General features: G+C 43.5%; 1 protein-coding gene across 11 annotated transcripts in view; it reads left to right on the top strand.

The window, feature by feature from the left end:
- The window catches only part of INPP4A (inositol polyphosphate-4-phosphatase type I A), a 94,578-nt gene extending 80,281 nt beyond the window's left edge, over positions 1-14,297 (top strand). For 8 of the 11 annotated variants that reach the window (XM_083168535.1, XM_083168533.1, XM_083168534.1 and 5 more), the window contains 5 exons: positions 902-1,042; positions 2,451-2,548; positions 3,108-3,220; positions 4,268-4,422; positions 6,192-14,297. In XM_083168535.1, coding sequence (XP_083024661.1) covers positions 902-1,042; positions 2,451-2,548; positions 3,108-3,220; positions 4,268-4,422; positions 6,192-6,372 — 688 coding nt within the window. In that variant the 3' untranslated portion in view covers positions 6,373-14,297. The remainder of the gene's footprint in view (positions 1-901; positions 1,043-2,450; positions 2,549-3,107; positions 3,221-4,267; positions 4,423-6,191) is intronic. The other 3 variants (XM_083168537.1, XM_083168541.1, XM_083168542.1) reach the window with 1 other exon arrangement.
- The last annotated feature ends 7,534 nt before the right edge of the window (positions 14,298-21,831 follow it).

Here is a 21,831-nt window from a genome sequence, read left to right on the forward strand (position 1 = left end):
AAGCTTGGCATAACATTGAATAAATAACAAAAATACAGTACAAATAAATAGCGCCACAGATCAATACACATTACAGCTTAAATATAAGTAGTGAGGACTCAATCAACATACAACTAGAGGCTTGATGCCAATGATGGAGAGGAGTATGCGGACAAAGATGGTCACTGAGTGTTGGAGTATAGGAGAGCTGTGAGTGAAGATTTCTGGTGATTGTGGCTATTATAATTTGAATAATTAGCAAAATTCTGTTATCTGACACGGTTATTCCAAGACTTTAAACTTAATTTTGTGGTGGACTTGGAGCAAGGGTTCCAGAGCATTACCACCACTCTGGATATCTAGAACCAGTGAGGCTTGCCATGACAAATTATTGTCTTCTATTATTTTATGGATTGTGTGTGTGTGTGCGGGTTGGGATCGTTTGGTCGACAGTCATTAGGTCGACACTGTTAGGTCGACATGGGTTTAGGTCGATAGTGTCTAGGTCGATAGTGTCTAGGTCGACATGGGGTTTTCCACAGTTTTTTTACCCAAATGTCGACATGGACACAGTTTCCAGTGCACCGCATCCCCTCACTTTGCTCGCGATGCTTTGGGCACGGTGCCTCGCTACGCTTGGCACACTATTTTATTCTCCTACCACGCCCTAGTGGATGGTAGGGCATGAAATACCGCCTATCGGCACATGTCTGCTTAAAAAACTGTGAAAAACCCCATGTCGACCTAATGCTTGTGTTGACCTTGACCCATGTTGACATTGACCCATGTCGACCTAACGGTGTCGACCTAATGATTGTCGACCAACTTGCTGTAGACCCAATGACCGTATCCCATGTGTTTGCGCGCGTGTTTTGACGGAATCCTGGAGTTCGGCAAGTACAGTCTGTTTTACTTCTTGTAGTGATGGATTTAATGTACGCATTCCATTACCGAGCGCATTGTTCGATGTCCTTCCCCGTGAGATTCAGAGTGGAATGCTGCTAAGGGTTCAGCCAGTTCTATTCAACGTGGGAATCAATGAACAGCAGACACTGGCAGAAAAGTAAGTGACATAGACATACATTAGTGACATACTATCATTTATTCTTTAAACATGGAGCAAAGCAATATGTAGTAATCATTTAATTGTTGCTCTTATGTTCACAGACGCTGGCACAAACCTATATTATGCATAGACAAAGAGGGACAGGAAGAGTTTGGGGTCTACAGGGCCATTCACAATAGGATCGCATATACAATGCAATCTGGGGGAGATCTACCGGCCAGGATCACATTGCAATATGCACTCCGATAGGCAGGATGTATCTTTCTGCAGGGACAGTGGCTCCGAAAGGAGCCCGTCCCTGCAAACTGATTAACGGGGTGCCTGCACATGCACGGTTATCGCTAACCGCACTGGCCCAACAGCAGTGTGGTAAGTAGGCTATAGCCTGCAATGGGCTACCGCCATTTCAGAAAGGCGGTAGCTGCGGGATCCGATTCAGTGCTGTCCAATATTGGTAGATCGGGCAGTATCGCATCCCCCATAGATATCCCTTCTGTCTTAAGGGCAAGACAGAAGGGATAACAGCAGGAATAGGAGATTCCTGCTGTGGTCCCTCCATCTTGCGTCACTCCGTCTTACATGCCATTGGTACATAATATTTGAGGCTAACCCCTAATTTTTGCATATATTAAGTGATAAATGTCCCCCTATGTCTGGTGATTCAATTACTAAATATTGTTTTTGCAATATCAAGAATAAACTTAGTAGTGACAGAGAGAAGAGAAGCTTGTTACTGTCTAACAAAAATGTATCAGATGGTGTTATTACTAAACGTTTAAACTATTATATCCGGGTTTGATATGAAATCCCGGCGGTCGGAATCCCAGCGTTCAAAATCCCAATGCCGGAATTCCGACCGCCGAAATCCCGACAAGGGGGGGGGGGGGGAGTGGATCGCCCCCCCTTCCCCCTTGTGGGCTCGCTGCACTCGCCACGCAGCAGGCCCGGTGCCTCGCTACGCTCGGCACACTCATTTATTCTCCCTCTGTGGGTGTCGTGGACACCCACAGAGGTAGAAAGTGTCGGGATTTTGAACGCCGGGATTATAACTGCATCCCAAATATCCTATTGATTGCCCTAAATAAAATAAACTATGGAATACTACAAGTCCTGTGCTGGTTTTGTTTTTGCCTTTTATCCTAATAGCACATATCTGTCTCCCAGCTAAGTGAATACATTTATTAAACAACAGGTTTACTCTGCCATAGTAATACAGGTAGGCAGTGTGTCTTTCCCAAGCTTTGCTGGGATCATAAGAAGTCCCACTCATCCTCCTATATTGTACAGTGTATGCACCTAAGGGACATTGGTAATGGGGTGGGGATATTTGTGCTATGCAAAGCTTTCTTTATCTGGTTCAAAACATCTATGCCCTTTTGACTAATAACTTATTTTATGAACATAGGTTTGGCGATACGTCATTGCAAGAAGTCATAAACGTTGAGAGCTTGGTGCGGCTTAATTCCTATTTTGAGCAGTTCAAAGAGGTCTTACCGGAAGACTGTAAGTGTTCATCTAACAATTATGGGGCATGTCAAGACACTGGGAACTATGACCTTTCAGCAAGCCTCAATATCTATAGATTTAGAGGACAGGATGAATAGAACATGCAAAATGATTGACTGTAGTAAACTAGAGCAAAGGACAAGTCTGTTAGGCTACTTAACCTTAACCTACATTATTTTGCCTTCTTTCTGATGGTTGTTTTACATAGCTCCATCCTAGAACATGATCTACTGTAGCACAGTATTCTTCCTTACACCAAGTGCTGCTGATAGAGGGAAAGCCTCATGAGCCAGAAAACATGTCACTGCCATGTTATGATTATATGAAAGTCGACCCAACCACCTCCTTTTCTGCTGCCGATGATTTTTTTTTTTCTTCAACGAATTGGAATGTTTCACTATTTGTTCGTAATGATATAGTATAAAGTTGTGTTATGTTAGCATTAAGGATGGCAAATATAATTCCAGTATTATGCTAGGATTTACAACTATTATATTATAGCAAGTTATTCGTACTTGTTTTTCCATAGCTTTAGATCTGATTGTATTTATTTTAGGTTTGCCACGGTCTCGGAGTCAGACATGTCTTCCTGAACTGCTCCGGTTCCTTGGACAAAATGTCCATGCCAGAAAAAACAAAAATGTTGACATTCTTTGGCAAGCCGCTGAGGTACGCTTTTCCTCTATGTGTAATTCTGTTTTTTGGGGGTTTATTTGACGATAAACATGTGTAGTTTCTATGCACTAAATGCAGGTAGCTCCTGCTGTCATACAGCTGTTTAAAAGGTATCACCATTGTGGTACAGTATTATGTTTTAAAGGATACGTTTAAATACACTTGCTGTATAATCTCCATTTCAATGGGACATGTATAGAGTATACAGCCCTTTGGCTATGCTTGTCCAAAGATGGAAAGCATCGATAACAGTGGATTAACTTTGATTTCATCGCCCCCCCCCACCCGCCACTACAATTTCAGCACATAGCCAGTGGTGGTCTTAATGAACCGTCTTTAGTAAGCCATGTGTTTAGATGCTTATGTGTGTCCTGGTTTGTTCTGCTTCTACTTGTGTCCATGGCTACTCTCTTTATTAATCTTTTATAGCCTTGGATGTCCTGCTCTTAGGTGTACCTACATCTCAATTGGAACAGGTACAGAGAATAGCGACTTAGCCATTAAAAGGTCTCGAATCACTAGAATACAAAGATAGGTTAACCGGGCTGAATATGTTTTCACTGTAGAAACAGAGGTTGAGAGGAGATATGATTATTATGTCCAATTACAGGATTGTTAATCAAAAGGAACTGGGAGATGATTTGTTCACTAACAGGCCTATACTTAGGACACGCGGCCATGTACTGGGGCTCGAGGAAAATAAATTCCGTACTGAATTAAGAGGAGGATTGTTCACCAGTAGAGTAGTCCAATTCTGGAACTCCTTGCCGCCGGGGGTGATAACAGAAACTACTGTTAATGAATTTAAATCAAAACTGGATGTATTTTTGTTCACTAAGGGAATCCTATATATATGACTTAACTTGAATTTGATGGACTATCTGACATGTTGAGTTGATTAACGTATTTTTTCAACCTTAATTACTATGTTACTATGTTACTGTGTTACTATGTTACATTTATATGTCCTACCACACCTGTTCATGAGAAACATCTTATGCCCTTATAGCAGATCATTTTAATTCCCGTCTTATTACCTAGATATGTCGACGACTGAATGGTGTTCGGTTTACAAGCTGTAAAAGTGCCAAGGATCGTACTGCCATGTCGGTGACGTTGGAGCAATGCCTTATCCTACAACATGAGCATGGAATGGCCCCACAGGTTTTTACTCAAGCACTGGAGTGCATGCGCAGGTAAGTGAGGCCTGCTGCTCTTTGAGGCTTACATTTCCCTTCAGTACACGAACTTGGTAAGCTACAGATGTGGGCATCCCATATAATTTCATGTAACATGTTTTAAACAAGAATGGAAATTTACGCATGGTCAACCAGCAGGTTTTTTTTTTTTACAAAAATGAGGACTAAGGTCTAAAACTGTTATAATAATAATAATTATAAAGGTCTCTATTGAGGGTGAATTCCTTTATGAAATCACTAATGAGATCCACTTCAGAGACTGATCTAATGGACTCCATGGAGTGTTGGAAAGTGCCATGAGCTTTTTCTTAATTGGGAACGCATCTGCAGGTTGCTCTGTTCTCTATTCTTACACTCTAGAGCCGGTGTAGGGTCCTTTTTGCTTTCCAGATGTTACATGATTTTCAGCTGGCAGTTTGCTCGGAGCTGTAAATAAAACAGCTGGAGCGATACAGGATGCCTAGATCTGCTCTAGAACCACCCAGCTCTTACTGCTCTAGAACCACCCATGCTATATGGATTTTTGTTATGACTTTTCCTCCCCTTGCCATCTCATCCTGTTTTCCCTCAGCATATCTGCATTTGTGTTCTATGTGCAGAAGCAGCAGAAATGTTATTGTGGAATAAAAATCATAAACAATAAATAAAAATAGTACTACGTTACTCCCTCCAATGTGTTCCTGTAACATTACCTAGACAATGATCCCTGCACGTCACTTGCTAGAAGAAAGGACAAGAAACTAGTCTGCAGCCTCTGTAGTCCAGAAATACCACTCAGTCTGTTCTCATCCATGTCTATGAAATGTCTTTACAGAAGTCACATGTCCATTTCCTCTTCTCCTTTTTGTTGCGTTCTTTTATTTGACCCTTTCTTACATGCTAACTCGTTCAGTCTGAGCAGAACATCGTTGTAATGCATAGGGAAGGGCACCTAAATGATCTTTATAGGAAGTCCATTGGTGCCGTGTGTGTTTTTACCATATTTATACCTTTATTTCACACTGCACCTGTATCTTCAGATTACATCTAAAAGGCAGGATGTGAACCGGATAGGAGTAACTTATACAGATGTGTCCTCATACATCTATTATTATGGAGCAAGACACCTGGCACAGCATTGACGGTTCACCGTGATGTGTTGGATCCTTACATAGAATTAGAACAGAACAGAATTTCTCCCTCCAGAGCCCATATCTAAACGTTCATTACACAAAGTGCAGCAGAGATACATTACCAGTTAGCTTTCCTGCCCAGGCATAATATGAATAGAGCATTACATTCTCTGGGCAACTTTTCTGTTCATGCCGCTCCAATAGTACTTAGGCAGGCTACATAATCTGGTAGCCTGGCTTATTTCTCTGCCGTGAAAGGGTCAAATCCTGTACTGGTTTGTTCATGGTCTGCTTGCGTTCAGGTGGCCACTGCTTAGCAGCATGATAATGCATGGCAGCATGGACTGGTGGCTGTCCTAACTAAACCCAACATGGAAACCTGGCTAGTGTTTCTTTTACTTTTCACTCGTCTACAATGCTTTCTTCTTATGTTTTCTCTTTTTGTTCTCTCTTTTCTCTCCTTTCACTCTGTAATGCTAATTTTGTTTCAATTACATCACCTTTTATGTTTACGTTTCTAAATATTGTAAATCCTATTTTTTGCTATTTCCTCCTTGCTTTTTTAATGATCTCCATTATATGTGATTTTTACTTTGTTTCCCGTGGTCCTTTCCTTTTGCTGTATCCCCTCTTCCAACTGTATCCTCTTCACAGCATTGGAACTCGAGAAATAGTCACCCAGAAGAACTTGAGTGGCTTGGTTCCGATCCGAGATTTCAGGCTGGATCCCAGCCTCCTCTATTCTGTCCCGTTTTTAGCGCTCAGCCCAAACTTACTGATAGTGTGGCTGTTCCTCAGCGTAGCGTACCTGGTGTCCAGATTTCGCTGCAAATAAAGACAGGCCAGGAAAACGCATATGCCTGGGAACATGCCGCCCTCTGGAGACCGATTTCTCACAGCGGTGACCGGACTATGCCCTATATTCTGCCTTACAATTTTACATGGTCATGTTGAAGTTTCCAAATCTGGGGCCTCTTAGCAGAAGTGGGCAAACAGTCATTGTACATATATACAGTAGATATAGCTTACTCATGACCACTTACCTCATGTCCTTATTGCTGCTTTGCACCTACAGTACCATACATAACATGCAATTAGCACCATGTAGCTTATGTACCAGCAGATTGTGTACTGCTCATGCTGCTGACCGTTGCACATCTCCTGAGACATCAGGTGTACAGTGACCCCGTTGCATTCCCAAGCCATATATGATGGTCTGGATATAATGTCATTTTGATGTGTTGGAAGCATGATAGTAGCTATATGTTTGCTTTCATGGTTTCCTTTTACAGCACACTTAAAGCTATGGATCTATATAAAGCTTGAATTCTTTACAGATATGTATATACACATATATTTTTCGGTGTATGTTTATTACCGCAGAACAAACCACTCTTCCTGAACTGTTGCCTATTGTGCTTCCATGTCTCAGTAATCGGCACAGTGCTGGAGTATAGCCCATACACCCTCTTGACATTCCCACTACTTATGGCATCTTTGAAGCTGACGAAAGTTCCATTGTTGCACGCCCTATTGATGTTGGTATAGATGCCTGATGGTTTGTTCCATAAAAGTGCCTTTTGCACAGAACTGCCTATTATACAGTTCTTATGTAGAGTAATATATTATAGTATAATATATATTATGCCTCCATATTTATACTCCATGCCAAAGTATTCTCTGGTCTGTACATATCACCAGTATGTTAGCTTGTGTAGGAGGAAAATAAAATAGCTTGCTGTGATGTGATATGCCTGTGTGAAAGAGAAGCTGGTTACACACTTGAGCGATGTCGGCACAATATGCCATTTTGTTATGATATATCGTCTGTATAGCTCAGTGTGTCTGCTGACATGGATTCGTCCTGTTGTCGTAACTGAATGCCTGTCACTCAAGTATGTACCCAGCCCAAAGCTTAAATAAAGATACAATGTCGCTGTGGAGGTCATACCGCAGTATAAACCATTCTCTTACCACATTGTGGAATAGCCACAGCAATTTGCCTACTATTGAGGTCATAAGTTGGACATAAACAGGCCACACGCACACACACAATTTAGCGATTTATCAGTGTTTGACCTACGGACTACATAAGAGCGCATGCATCTGTTACCTGTGTACAGTTTTATAGTGGCGCCTTCTTTCTTATCATGCATATTTTTGTCTTCCTTATGCATTGTTGAACAGGTGAAAAATGATTGTGCATTTTCACATATCACGATGCATCCCGCAACTTATTGTAACTGTGTACTAACACATTCCCAAGAGTTGCCGGACTATATTTTGTATAACCCATTTCCCCATTTTTCTTACTGTAAATACTATAATCACTTTTCTATGATAATGAGCGAGTGGTAAAATTTAGTGTTATTCAAAAGTGCAAATGACAGAGCAGTAGGATGACTGGTAAGTATCCTATATTGTAGGGAGCAATACAGCAAAACATTTTAAGAAAGTTGAATAACATTTCCCGGTAAATGGCTAGTTGCACCATAAGATTTGAGGTTTACTGAGGCACGCGTTACACCGGTTACCAGTACATTATGCAAAGTTAATGAAAGTTTAAACTGGTGTGCTCTGTATAGTAGAGAGTTGGTGTACCATGCCCTTACAGCTGTCTCCTGTCCCCATACACCTTCTTAGAGCAGACCTGTATCCTGATAACATACTTGTCTCATCAGTCTTCTGCTAGGAAGTAAATTCCTCAACGTGGTCGGCTGCATGGCACAGAACTCTTATTTTCTGACACATTCCAGTTGCTGGATTGCACTGTTACTAATCTCAAATCTACAGTTGCTTCATTGAGGCGAGCTGCTTTTACTTGGGGAATAAAGGCCATGGTCCCAGAAGAGATACGATTATGCCATTTGGTTAGTCTGGGTCATGTTGAAAGTTAGATACACGTCTGGTCATGCCCGTAGTTGCCTATGCCTGGCCTAATGTCTGTGTGTTTGGCCAGTAAATAGTAGTTGCTAGTTATATTTTTATTTTTTTTCTTTGACTGCTCTGCCTCCAACTTCCTTCCTTTATGCAAATATATATATATTTTTTTGTCATGTAAAGCAAAATAACCCAGCTGGTTTTGCCTTGTTGCAATCATGCTTTGCATCCGAACATACAATGCCACAAATATATTTATTTGATTCCACCTAAAAACAAAGCTGCTCGATATGCTGTACTGCACATACCACACCATTAATGTACATTGTTGACATCCTTATTTATGATGCTATCATATGCTACTGCTTTTGCCCATGTTTTCCATTTGTCGTTTGTGCAGATTATATTTTCTTTTTGTGCCTGTTTTGTTTATTTTTGTTTTTCCTCAGTGAGGGCTGTCGCCGAGAAAACACCATGAAGAATGTGGGATGCCGCAAATATGCATTTAACAGTCTACAGCTGAAGGCATTCCCAAAGCATTACAGGCCTCCTGAAGGAACCTATGGAAAAGTGGAAACTTAGGTTATACTGAATGTCACCACAGCTTCCCTACAACATCTGTATATATACACAAATATCTGTATAATATCACTGTATGGTTTATGGAGACAGTCCCGTATAAACGGAGCATGCAGCGGAAGATGGTTTGTTACAGCGTTTTAGCGTGACTCCTCACTTACACGGCTGTTTAGGAACAGAACACTTGAATACGAACTTACTAGTGACCTCACAAATCCAGTGGAGCCGGATAATTATGTTCAGTCCTTAGCAGGTTGTACATGGTTCAGCATTCCCTCCCTGAGATTACTCTGCTAAAGATGATAGAGATCCATGGCATGTTAGACTGCAGTTGTCCATATATATATTACATGTTTTAATGTTTTAGGCAGTTGGTTTAAAGTATCGAAAATGTTGCAGAATTTGTTTCCTCCGCTCATGAACTCTCCGCTCATGAACAGGAAGTGCATCAGAGATGCAGATGGGTCCACTGGTTGGGAAAGTTTAACCTTAGCAATTCCAACTCATAGACCATGCTAAAGTAGCAACAGGTTCCACTTCACAAACTCCCCTTCACTCCTGTTAGAAGACCATTAAACTAAGTTGTAGTTTGAATGCTGTGCATGCTGATCCTACAGAATCATGAGGCCCGCAGCTTGCCATCATGCTCATTCAGCTCTGCTTTCAAGATGCTCTAATCCCAATTCTTTTAATTAGATTCCCCTACTAACTTCTGACTGTAGAGAACATCTGTGTGTTCCCCAGGTCACACATACGTCTTCTGTTCTCAGTCAGTCATTTGCAAAGAAAACCCAGCATTTGCAGAATTACTAGGGACCATTTATCTTTATGAAAAATGTTTTATTCAGACCTATTTTTATCTTTATGAATCCCTAACAAAAAATTCAGGGGTTCCCTGTATGGGGTTCATCATAGGGATTATTGGTGACTAATGCTGGGCAAACATTGTACAATTATTAAATGTACAGTGTAGGCACTTGACTAATCTCAAAATATCAATCAGTCGGACATGCCAAATTGTCAAGCATTTCCATCTGATGCGATCTTTTTGGGAGTTACAAGGTGGCCGCATTAACATAGAAACATAGAATTTAGTCTCCCCCTTTTTTAACCATATTACCATATGGGCAGTGCATGTACTGCTGTGGCTAACTGACTGAAGTATACCGCTGTTCTTTCACATGGAAAGAACATGGAAATGGAACCTGGATTATCATTGCAATATACACTGTGAGATATCTAACAGGGCATGTGCTTGCTTACAGGCTGTCAGATAGATAAATATTCTGTCCATCTGACTAACCTTTTATCTGCCCCATGTATGCCCAGCATTAGTAACCTTCCTTTAGAACCATAGTCTTGCCTGCAAAACTGCATAATGTAGAACCTTTCATATATATGCAAGTCCCATGATTCTGAGATCCTTGAGGCACTTTTTATCCCATGAGTGGAAGTAGATATTCATTTGTGATATTACACTTAATGGTTGTCACACACGTTTTTTATTTTCTTGTTACTGGCAGGTTGTCAGCCCTGCATTACTGAATTGCATGACCTTATGTTGCGGCCTTTTGATCCCTTTGTCAGTGTTAATGGATGTCTAATTTCCATTAATCAGGCCTTTTCCTATTTGTTTAAGTGATACTGTTTAATTTTATACAACTATAATTTATTAAAATAAAGCACATTACTAGTTTACAAATTGAATGTATGACCTTTGTTTCATAGAGGAATGTGTGACGTTGCAACCCTACCTCCTCTGTGCTGTTGGAGGGTGTTCCTTCTCTCATTATTGAACATTTTTTAAACTGGATACACACCTAAAGATTGATCTGTCCAATCTGTCTGGTGAGAACAAAAAATCTGGAAATGTATGGGAGCATATAAGAATCAAGCATTGTCTGTTTTCCAGCATGTAGGAGCAAATGGTTATCAGATAAATTGGTTAAAGCCGTGTGATTTAGCAAAATTATCCAAACAATCATTTTATCTGTTTTCCAGCATTTGGGAGTGAATGGTTGACTATCATTTTCTCCCATACAGTACCAGATTTTTGTTCCCACCAGACAGATAAATCTTTAGGTGTGTACCCAGCTTAAGGCTGTCGCTCTATTCCCCGCCCTCTATCAGAGCATTGCCATGTAGCCTTGTTCTCATGAACATGTTCACATGATTGCACAAATTAAATTAATCTACTGAAATCAGAGCTCGGCACTTACCACTAGGTCCACCTCTAACCCAGCACAGCACCCAGTACCAGGTAGCACAGATCACAGCAGCAGGCAGAAACACCCATCACCCATAGCAATCCTCGTTTTGCGTCCCCTTGGCAGCCAGAGCATCAGCACCCCCACCCTCTTAATTTTAAATAGGTTCAGTGCGATATTACTGGTCAATGAGGAGTGGGAGGCTTGGGAAGGCGGTGCTGGTGGACGGGTTGCAGCGGATGAGACTGAGAGCTCATTGAAGCGCGCAGCGGCAGGAGATGGCTACCTATACCGCTGCATGCTTTGCGTAAGACTGACTTGTCAGTTTCATCAGCAGCTCCCCGCCCTCCAGTGCCATGCAAACCACCATTTCCAGATGTTAAGTTGAGTCAGTCCTAGTTTTGGGACAGGGGCATAACTAGATATTGGTAGGCCCCATACCAAAAGTTTTTAAGGGCCCCCTATTTAGCAACCAAGGGTGATAAATGTATGTAAAACATATTACTTAGATAGCAAAGATGGGACCCCTTCAGCTCTGGGCTCCATAGCAGCTGCACCCCTTGCACCTATGGAAGGTACGCCCTGGGCTTGGGATGTCCCTAGGCATTCCAAATGCCTAAGACATTTTGCCTAGTTTGTCTTTGCCTAAGGCTAGCTCTGTTGGAATGCAGAATTTTTCTGAACAAAACGTCTAACCTGTCTACAATTATATAAGTATGGCCGCAGTTGCCTCTACATGCTGTGACTTATTTCCTGCTGTGGGTTGGGTACAATATCCCAGCAGTCAGAATCCAGAAGATTTTCAATGAGTATTCAGACCCTAACCATCCCGTCCAGCAGCCTAACCCTAGCCCTTCCCCTAGTCTCTAACCCAAAAACTAGCTCTAACCCAACTACTGGTCTTGATGGTGACCATCCGGATTCCACTGCTGGTTTTGTGACAGTCTGGATCCTGACTGCATCCCCCTGTTGCATAGTGTAAATGGACATCATTTTGGTTGATAATACTTTCCATTTTTAGAGGCTACTTAGATTTTTTTTTTTTTAGAATTGTAAATTCAAAAATGAGAGAGAATTGTTTAGATATAAGTTATTATCAGGTGCAATATACAGTAATTCCACCCATTCATTTTTGTAAACCTGCCAAATTGGAGCCAGTCTCTGCATGTCATGGTGGAATTTTATTGATAGTCTCGTTATAAGCTTGTCTTATCTGTGATCAAAAAACACAGATGAAGGTAGTTTTTAGACTCACTGAAATGGAACAAAAAGCTTTCAAAACTTTTAGTGGAATGATTTTTATTTTTACATTGTTTTACATGTGTTGAACTTGTTACTTTTAATGTTTGTGGGAGGCATAGTTTAAATTTTAAAGTCAACTAAATGATTCTATTAACGTGTTTTGAAAGATTTTGTTTTTATTTAAGAAGGTTTTAAATATATGCCCATGGTCCAACAACTATTAATGTGACAGTCTGTACAGCAATGTGATTCAGTTGTAGAGCAGTGGGGTATTTTATTAGCATAATCTGTAAGTAGCAGGGTGTCAGAGGATGTAAAAGGCACACAGCACACTAAAGGCAAAAAGTCCTATCCAAAGTATGTACCAATAATAGATAAGTAATGGTTATTTTTATAATAATCCAATATTTTATAAAATGTATGTTGAATGTTATCTTATAGATAATGTGGGCTTGTGTTATATGGTAGGCCAACCTTTTTACTATATCACTTACTCTTCAACATAAAGGAGTTAATTATGTCTCACAGTAGTGTATTAGATTTGAAGATATTGGAATACATAAGCAATTCCCAACAGCTTAATTATTCAGCAGTGTGTGAGGTTAAGGTAATGGCAGCACAGCTATATATCTAGTTAGTTACGCAAGGTGTAATCAGATATTAATACAACATAGGTTTCTTTAGGGTCCCATACCGGATTAGGCACAAAGTGTGAAAATCGCTAATCAGCAATTTCGGAACTTCTGCACATACGCGACCACTTAAACTGCCGTTGGATTCTGGAAATTGCAACCACAATCTTAAGTGCGGTGGAGAGCGGCATTGGGGAGGTGAGGTCCGGACAACGGAGGAGCTAGGCTGCACAAGCAGGGGGCTTTTCTAGTTATGCGAGCACTTATTATTTTCTCTATCCAGAAAATTATTCACATATATTGATGCTATTGCAAAAATTTGCAATTGGATCGTGGGAAGAGACTGGGCACACAGGGTGGCATTGCCCTGTGCTAGTGACAGAAGTTGTAGTTTTGTGGATTTTTGACAAACGAAGACTCATGTTGAATTAGGCCCAATGAATACTGGTCTGTATCACTTTGATAAAGTATTTACCCCTTAAAATCATCCAATGGATTGCATAATTTTGGAAACGAGCTGGCAGGTTTGTGACCAAGACCTTTATAATTTAACTACAGAGTATATGTAGCTGTGGGTTTTCAAACTTGCTTATGGCTGAATGCGCAGTTGTGTGAAAATCTCCAATTTTTGCACAATTGTGGACAAAGCTGTATCACCCCCTTAGCATGGTAACCCCATGAGAGTTATCACAGCAAGCAGAACTTCCCATAGAGGGGCAAGCAAAATGTGAGCACCATTTTCCAACTCTAGTTACCCAGTACCTTGTGTATAATGGAATCCGCCCTAGTGTTTTTCTTTTTAAAGATGTATTTTTATGTCAAATGTTTATCAAAACAGAATTGACAATAAAGAGAGGCAATCATACTTGGAATGGAAATAAGAAATACAAAATAATGATCAATCATATAAAACTATAAATCCCTGCATTCCCTCCCAACTGGTAAAGCTTGCTGGGACTGGGACTAGTTTCACAGCAGCTGGAGAGACAGATTGGCCGGCCCTGTGTTGTAGCATATGGAATCCTAATGATTTGAAGATGTAGGATGCTGCTACAGATGTAGCACTCCCCATCCAGCTGGGGTCTGGCGGTCGGATCACCAACCGCCACCCACCGGAAGGTGATGCGCGCATCCCTTTACAACAGAGCTCACTGCCGCTCAATCCCATCTCCCCGCTCCCCCCACCCCCCCTAACGATATCCATCTCCCTGAAGCGGAGACAGGCAGGGTTCCCGTCCCTCGCCGTCTGGATACTGGAACACGCATACGTGTGAGCGTCCCAGTCAGATGGAGCGCTATCTCAACAGCATGGGGCATTCTGGCGAGCCCCAGCGCTGGCTGAGAGGCGCTCCATCTGTACATATAATATGGATGAAGGTTGCTTTGCAGGGCCATAATATTCCAGCATACTAAACATAAGATTCATGCACATTTACATTGCTGTGCTATGAAAGGGAGGGGTTTAAGGTCTGCCATAATTTCAGTGTCTGTCTGCTGGAGTTTTCATTTCATACATAGACTGACATGAAATAAGTCTAACCCTTGAGTGCCAAAGATGCAGTAAGATATCCTGAAAATATCTGCAAAAATGCCAGTGCCGCTTTTTTTCTTGAGTGCAATATTTAATTAAACTTAAGTTGGTACTTGTTACCGACGCGATTACCGCGATTTTACATAGGGAACAGTGTTAAATGGCCCAATTGACCCGATTTCACATAGGGAACAATGTTAAATGGCCCACAGACCCCAAATATCCACCCTGATGTGTGAAATGCCCCCCCCCCAATTGTTAACGCCACCCCACGATCAACGTCAACCCGAAGCGTGGCGAGCGCAGCGGTACGTGTCCTCCGACCTTTTCATACCCCCACTATCCACGTCGGCGTGGAGTTGAGAATAGAAAGCGTGGCGAGGCCCGCGAGGGTACGCGGATACCTTCACAGGTGTGAAATGCCCCCCCCCCAATTGTTAACGCCACCCCACGATCAACGTCAACCCGAAGCGTGGCGAGCGCAGCGGTACGTGTCCTCCGACCTTTTCATACCCCCACTATCCACGTCGGCGTGGAGTTGAGAATAGAAAGCGTGGCGAGGCCCGCGAGGGTACGCGGATACCTTCACAGGTGTCCGCGTCCCCTCGTGGGCTTCACAGGTATCCACGTCCCCTCGCGGGGTTCGCTGCGCTCGCCACGCTTCGGGCTCGGTGGCTCGCTTCGCTCGCCACACTTTCTATTCTCAACTCCACGCCGACGTGGATAGTGGGGGTATGAAAAGGTTGGAGGACGTGTACCGCCGCCCCTCGCGGGCTTGCTGCGCTCGCCACGCTTCGGGTTGACGTTGATCGTGGGGTGGCGTTAACAATTGGGGGGGCCATTTCACACTTCAGGGTGGCTATTTGGCCTCTGTGGGCCATTTAAGATTGTTCCCTATGTAAAATCGGGTCAATTGGGACATTTAACATTGTTCCCTATGTAAATCGCGTCGGTCGCATCGCATGCGTTTTTTTGGCCGCATGCGATGCGACCGACGCGATTTACCTTTTACCGTTCATTTCTTTGTGAAATCGCAGGCATCGCATCGGTCGCATCGCATGCCATTATAATGGCATGCGATGTACATGCGGTGCCCGCGATGGGCGCCGTTCTAGGTAACAAGTACCCTTAAGTTAATTGACTTGGCTGTATTTGTATTTATTTATACTAAAAGAGCGGTCACTGTGAGCGGCGCTGGCATTTTTTGCAAATAATTTGAGGATCTCTCACAACAACTTTGGCACTCAAAGGGTTAATATATGCTTATTTTGCTATTAGAATGTAGGAGCAGCAACAACAAAAAATAAAGGGGTAGATGTATGAAGCTGTTAATAATCTGTTATAATCTAATAAACCTAAATTACTGCATGGACATAAAACTGCACTGATGGTTACATTTGGATTGCTCACATTTTGATTCTAGCTTGTGACTGCCTGAACAATTAGAATGCCTTATGCAGGTCGCTGGTGTAGAACTGCATGTGGAAACCCTTCCTCTGAATACATTTTAAAGTGCTTACCGATAAAATGTCCAACTTTGAAGCAATATGGCGTAATGGGCGTCCTTATCAGCCACTTAATTCTTTCCTAGTAACTCTGTTTGTAAAAACTAACTCCCAGCTGTTTTTTTGCTCAAATAAAGTATCTCTGGAACTCTAATCATTAAAGTTCTGTTAATACAACTGTAAGATCTGTTCTCGGTCATGTTTTGTAACCTTTGCACTTGTAAAGATATTGTATGATATAACACTTGTTGTTTGATGCCTTTCTACTTGCCAAGCACTGTAGACTTTTTTTTTTAAATATGTATTTAATTTGGACAGTATTATGTATATGGTCACTGTTTCCTGTACTCTACCTGTCACTTGCTGCAATTGCTGTAAATGTGCTAGTCTTGAAATAAACAACTGACAGATGTTCCCCAAGTGTTCGGTTTTTATATTTGTTATATCTTTTCAGTTCCGGTATTTACTCTGATTTGGCCAAAAAAGACCTTTATTTAAGTCAGGAAAGACTCTAAGGGGGAAATTTATGGGCGTTCTATTTCACATGGTATGTTGCTATGGGCAACCAATCAGAATCTACTTATTTATTTAGCACCTTCTAGAACAGTGGTGGCCAACCCGCAGCTCCTGTGCTGCATGTGGATCTTCTGTTAATGATCTGTGGCTCAGGCGATCGCCCTTATCGCAGCGCCGCCGGCACGCGGGAGCATAAAGAGCGGTCCGGCAGCCGGGGCATGCGCTGTCATGCTGCGCTGTCATGCTAGGAGGACAGCTGCTGCAAGCAGCAGCGAGAATAGTATGAAGTGGCCAAGCATGAGTAATACGGGGAGAGCCGCACGCAGCAGCCGCCACTCCCTCGCTCCCAGCTTGCACTGAAAGGAACTTCTGTTTGTCCCATTCTCCATCCAACAGCTGCTGTAGGCCTGCTCTGCACCCGTTAATCCCTCACTGGAATTACTTCTCCCTCATGGAGTATACTACTCTGGCTCCTGCTCCGCCTGCCATCAATTCCTGAACCCTCCTGCTTGTGCCCCAGGTCTCTGGTAAGCAGAGCTCATTTTTTGGATGCATTTTATTCATTTATAAAAAATAGGGGTAGTAGTACAGCGGTTTGATTGGATGATAACCCTATCAGTTGTCAGGGATGCAGATTCTCACAACAGTATATGTCCAATGTATAACTTATAGGTTGGTTTTGAAAATCATCCACCAAAGTTGGTTCTTCAAAAGCGCAAGAGGGCCTTCAATTCACAATTATTAAGGTCCATACACACGGCAACTATGCCCAGTCGCTGCGGGGAAATCGCTCAGTGCATACACACTGAGTGGCTTTCCCCCTGCCTGGCGCCGACGGAGGGGGGGAGGACGGCGTTGCATAGCGGAGCGTTATGAAAAGCCGTCCTGAAAGTCGCTCATCTGCTGGTATAACCAGCAGATGAACGGCTTGCCCGGTGATGTTGCGGGAGCGCGCAGCAGCGTTCACCGCTCATCGCCAGGCCATACACACTGGGCGGCTTTGAGCTTAAAGCCACTCAAACTTGCTGTTTTGAGCGACTTTCAGCTCAGTCGCCCAGTGTGTATGGGCCTTTAGATTTGGCGAATGGGTACTCTTTACTTAGATGGGCGCCAGCGATTGAAATCGCGGGCGTCGGGGGTAAAAATCGCGGTCATCGCGGGCATCGCGGGTAAATCGGGATGCCCGCGATGACCGCGATTTTTCCATAGGGAACAATGTTAAAAAGGCTGATTGACCGCGATTTTACTGTTAAATGCCTCAATGGACCCGATTTGACCATAGGAATCAATGTTAAATGGGCCACAGAGCCCAAATAGGCACAATTAACCCTTAAATGACCCCCCCAATTTTTAACGCCACCCCACGATCCACGCCAACCCGAAGCGTGGCGAGCGCAGCGGTACGCGTCCTCCGACCTTTTCATGCCCTACTATCCACTAGGGCGTGGAGTGAGAATAGAATAGTGTGGCGAGCGCAGCGAGCCACCGAGCCCGAAGCGTGGCGAGCCCCGCGAGGGGACGCGGATACCTTCACAGGTAGACGCGTCCCCTCGCGGGCTTCACAGGTGTCCGCGTCGCCACGGACACCTGTGAAGCCCGCGAGGGGACGCGTATAACTGTGAAGGTATCCGCGTCCCCTCGCGGGGCTCGCTGCGCTCGCCACGCTTCGGGCTCGGTGGCTCGCTGCGCTCGCCACACTATTATATTCTCACTCCACGCCCTAGTGGATAGTAGGGCATGAAAAGGTCGGAGGACGCGTACCGCCGCCCCTCGCGGGCTCGCTGCGCTCGCCACGCTTCGGGTTGGCGTGGATCGTGGGGTGGCGTTAAAAATTTGGGGGGACATTTAAGGGTTAATGGGCTCTGTGGCCCATTTAACATTGATTCCTATGGCCAAATCGGGTCCATTGAGCCATTTAACAGTAAAATCGGGTCCATCGCGCCTTTTAACATTGATTCCTATGGTAAATCGGGAGCATCGCGTCGCGGGCATCGCGGGTACATTTATGGCCGGCCACGACGCGACCGACACGATTTCCATGTTTAACATGGGTTTCAATGGGAAATCGCGGGCATCGCGTCGGTCGCGTCGCGGCCAGACATAAATGTACCCGCGATGACCGCGACGGGCGCCCAACTAAGTAAAGAGTACCGGCGAATGGACACTTTGTGACTGAATTTGAAGTAATCAACCATATAGTGGTTTAAATAAGAGGTATGTGCAGAGCAAAGCAAGAGAACTCCCAAATTTGGTAGACTTCAATTTAAAAAAGTAGTTCCGGTGATACAGTGGTTCCCACACCTTTTTTGCATCAAGACGCCCTATAGTATCTGAATTTTTTCCATGGCACCTCTAGGCCAAAAGGTTCTTATTGATAAATTTAAGAAAAAAATTATAAATTAAATTAATTGTGTTAATGTCATTTTTAGATTTAATTATGTAATGATGGATAATATTTGCTTCTGTTTGTCTACATATTTTCTGATTGGCAGCCACAAGCACTGGTTTTGCCAGATACATTGACCATAATTCATTTGAATTGGTCCTGGGCCACCAACTTGAGGCACCCCTGCAAGTGTACTGAGGCACCCAGGGGCGGGCTGGGCCGGGGGGCAGGATGCCACATGCCCCCCGGGCCGGTATGTAGTGACTGGGTCTGGGCCGGGGCCGGCTGTGTTCACTTACGCTGCCGCAGTCTCGTCGGGTCCTGCTGCAGTGCCGCACACAGGCTTCCTCCATGGCGACGGCCCCTCCAAAAATGGCCGCCGCCTAGGAGGAGACAGACACTAGAGGTACTGCTGTACCTCTAGTGTCTGTCAGAGGATGACACTGACAGCACGCCGCGGCCAGCGCTACCCGGAAGTGCGGCTTCGGGTAGCGCTGGCGCGCTGTTTAAAAGGAACCCGTTACCCCAGCATTTACTTAGGCTGCGCTGCCGAGAGGAGGAGGGAGGGGGGTTTGCAGTGTACCTGCGGAGGCCGCCGGCGGGAGCGTGGGTGGCCCTGCTCCAGGCAGGTACATGGAACTCTTCATGCTGCATGTAGTGAGGGGGCCCTGGAGGAGCTCATGGAGGCTGAGCTCAAGCTGACCCTGCTAGAAAAAACTGCCTGTACTGTAAGTACATTGTTCTGCCTAGACTTTGACATGGTGTGAATGTGTGTGTGTGTGTATATATATGTGTATATATGTATGTGGATATATATATATATATATATATATATATCAGTAATGAACAAACCGTGCCACTCCACAGGTTAAAGCAGGCAAATATATGTTTATTGGGCATTATGGTGTGTGGCATTATGTGTAATGGGAATTATGGTGTGTGGCAATATGTGTAATGGGCATTACGTTGTTGGCATTATGTGTAATGGACATTGCGGTGCTGGCATTATGTGTAATGGGCATTGATTAATTGGCATTATGCTTAATGGGCATTGCGGTGTTGTCTTTATGTGGAATGGGCATGACCGTGTGTGGCATTATGTGTAATGGGCGTTACGTTGTTGGCATTATGTGTAATGGGCATTATGGTGTGTGGCAATATGTGTAATGGGCATTGCGGTGTTGGCATTATGTGTAATGGGCATTGATTAATTGGTATTATGCTTAATGGGCATTGTGGTGTTGTCTTTATGTGGAATGGGCATTACGGTATGTGGCATTATGTGTAATTGGCATTATGTGTAATAGGCATTACGGTGTGCGGCAATATGTGTAATGGGCATATCCATGTTGGCATTATGTGTAATGGGCATTGATTAATTGGTATTATGCTTAATGGGCATTGTGGTGTTGTCTTTATGTGGAATGGGCATTACGGTATGTGGCATTATGTGTAATTGGCATTATGTGTAATAGGCATTACGGTGTGCGGCAATATGTGTAATGGGCATATCCATGTTGGCATTATGTGTAATGGGCATTGTTTATGTGTAATGGGCATTACAGTGTAAAATTTTGCAGCGCACCTCCGGCGCGCTCTGTCCCTGTTTCGGGGTTGTGTGTGTGTGTGTGTGTAGGGGAATGATTGTTTAATAATTGCTGCATACTACATAGAGGGGAGAGGGTAGGGTGGTGAAACGATGGTGATGGTGGTGGGCCACTTGCTTGTGTTGCCCCCCATGCTGAAAGTTGCCAGCCAGCCCCTGGAGGCACCCCAGGGTGCCACGGCACACAGTTTAGGAACCACTTCAGTAATCTTCTAGATTGTGTGTTTGCAGACTTCAGTAATTGGAGTAGCAATGCACTTTCTATATAGTTATATATATAAATTGCTTTACTAACGACAAAAACAGCCTATGTGCTCATATTTCAATGAAAACTGATCCCTTTAGATATGAAACTAGAGTAATGATGTAACTGGTGGCCTTAAAATCATATTTACCAAAAACTGACATTTAGCAGTTTGGTGACTTGAACAATTAAATTTATATTAAAGGCGAAAAGGAGTCACAATCGGTTTCCTAATTACTAAGTTATATTTCCCCTCCTCACCAGCCCTCTTATTGGAGTTGTAAAATGCTATCATTTTCATAAGAACCCATTTGGAAATAATCGCCATATTTTTGTATTTAGTACATACATTACATTATTATTATTATTCATTTTCCATATATTCAGATGTTTATTCATTCACTTCATTTCCTGCCCCAGTGGAGCGTTCTTTCTAATTTTGTCACCACGGGCATACATATGGCCTCACACACCCCCTACAGACAGTTTTTCTCCCTAAGCTTTAGTAAGCCAACTGTATATTTGTGACTGTGGGCTAAAGATAATGCACCCAGTAGAAAGCCACACAATTAATGGAACATGGAAACTCTTTTCCTAGTTGGACAGGAACACCAGACCTCCTTTCTTTCATGGTATGTTAAGCTCACACCTACTACAAGGGTGGACAAGATTACTGATAAGAATTGATTTATATCTAGTTTCACCCAAAATTTTAAGAGTGATGTAAAGCCCCCATACACTGCGGCGACTTCTCCCCTCAGAGAAGTCTCACGCAATGCTCCATTGTGCCGCCTGGGATCTTCCCATGTGGCAGGATTGCATGTGGTTCTTTTGCATGCGATATATCAAATGCAATCCCCGCCAAGCCTGCCCTGAGCCGGAAGCAATCCTGCTTCTCCTGCCAGGGCAACTTTGAGGATCAGATGGGATGCACACAGGACCACACATTGCAGGTGAATGACAGCG

The sequence above is a fragment of the Crinia signifera genome, chromosome 2, assembly GCF_055691185.1.
Source record: "Crinia signifera chromosome 2, ASM5569118v1, whole genome shotgun sequence".
Classification (NCBI taxonomy): Eukaryota; Metazoa; Chordata; class Amphibia; order Anura; family Myobatrachidae; genus Crinia; species Crinia signifera.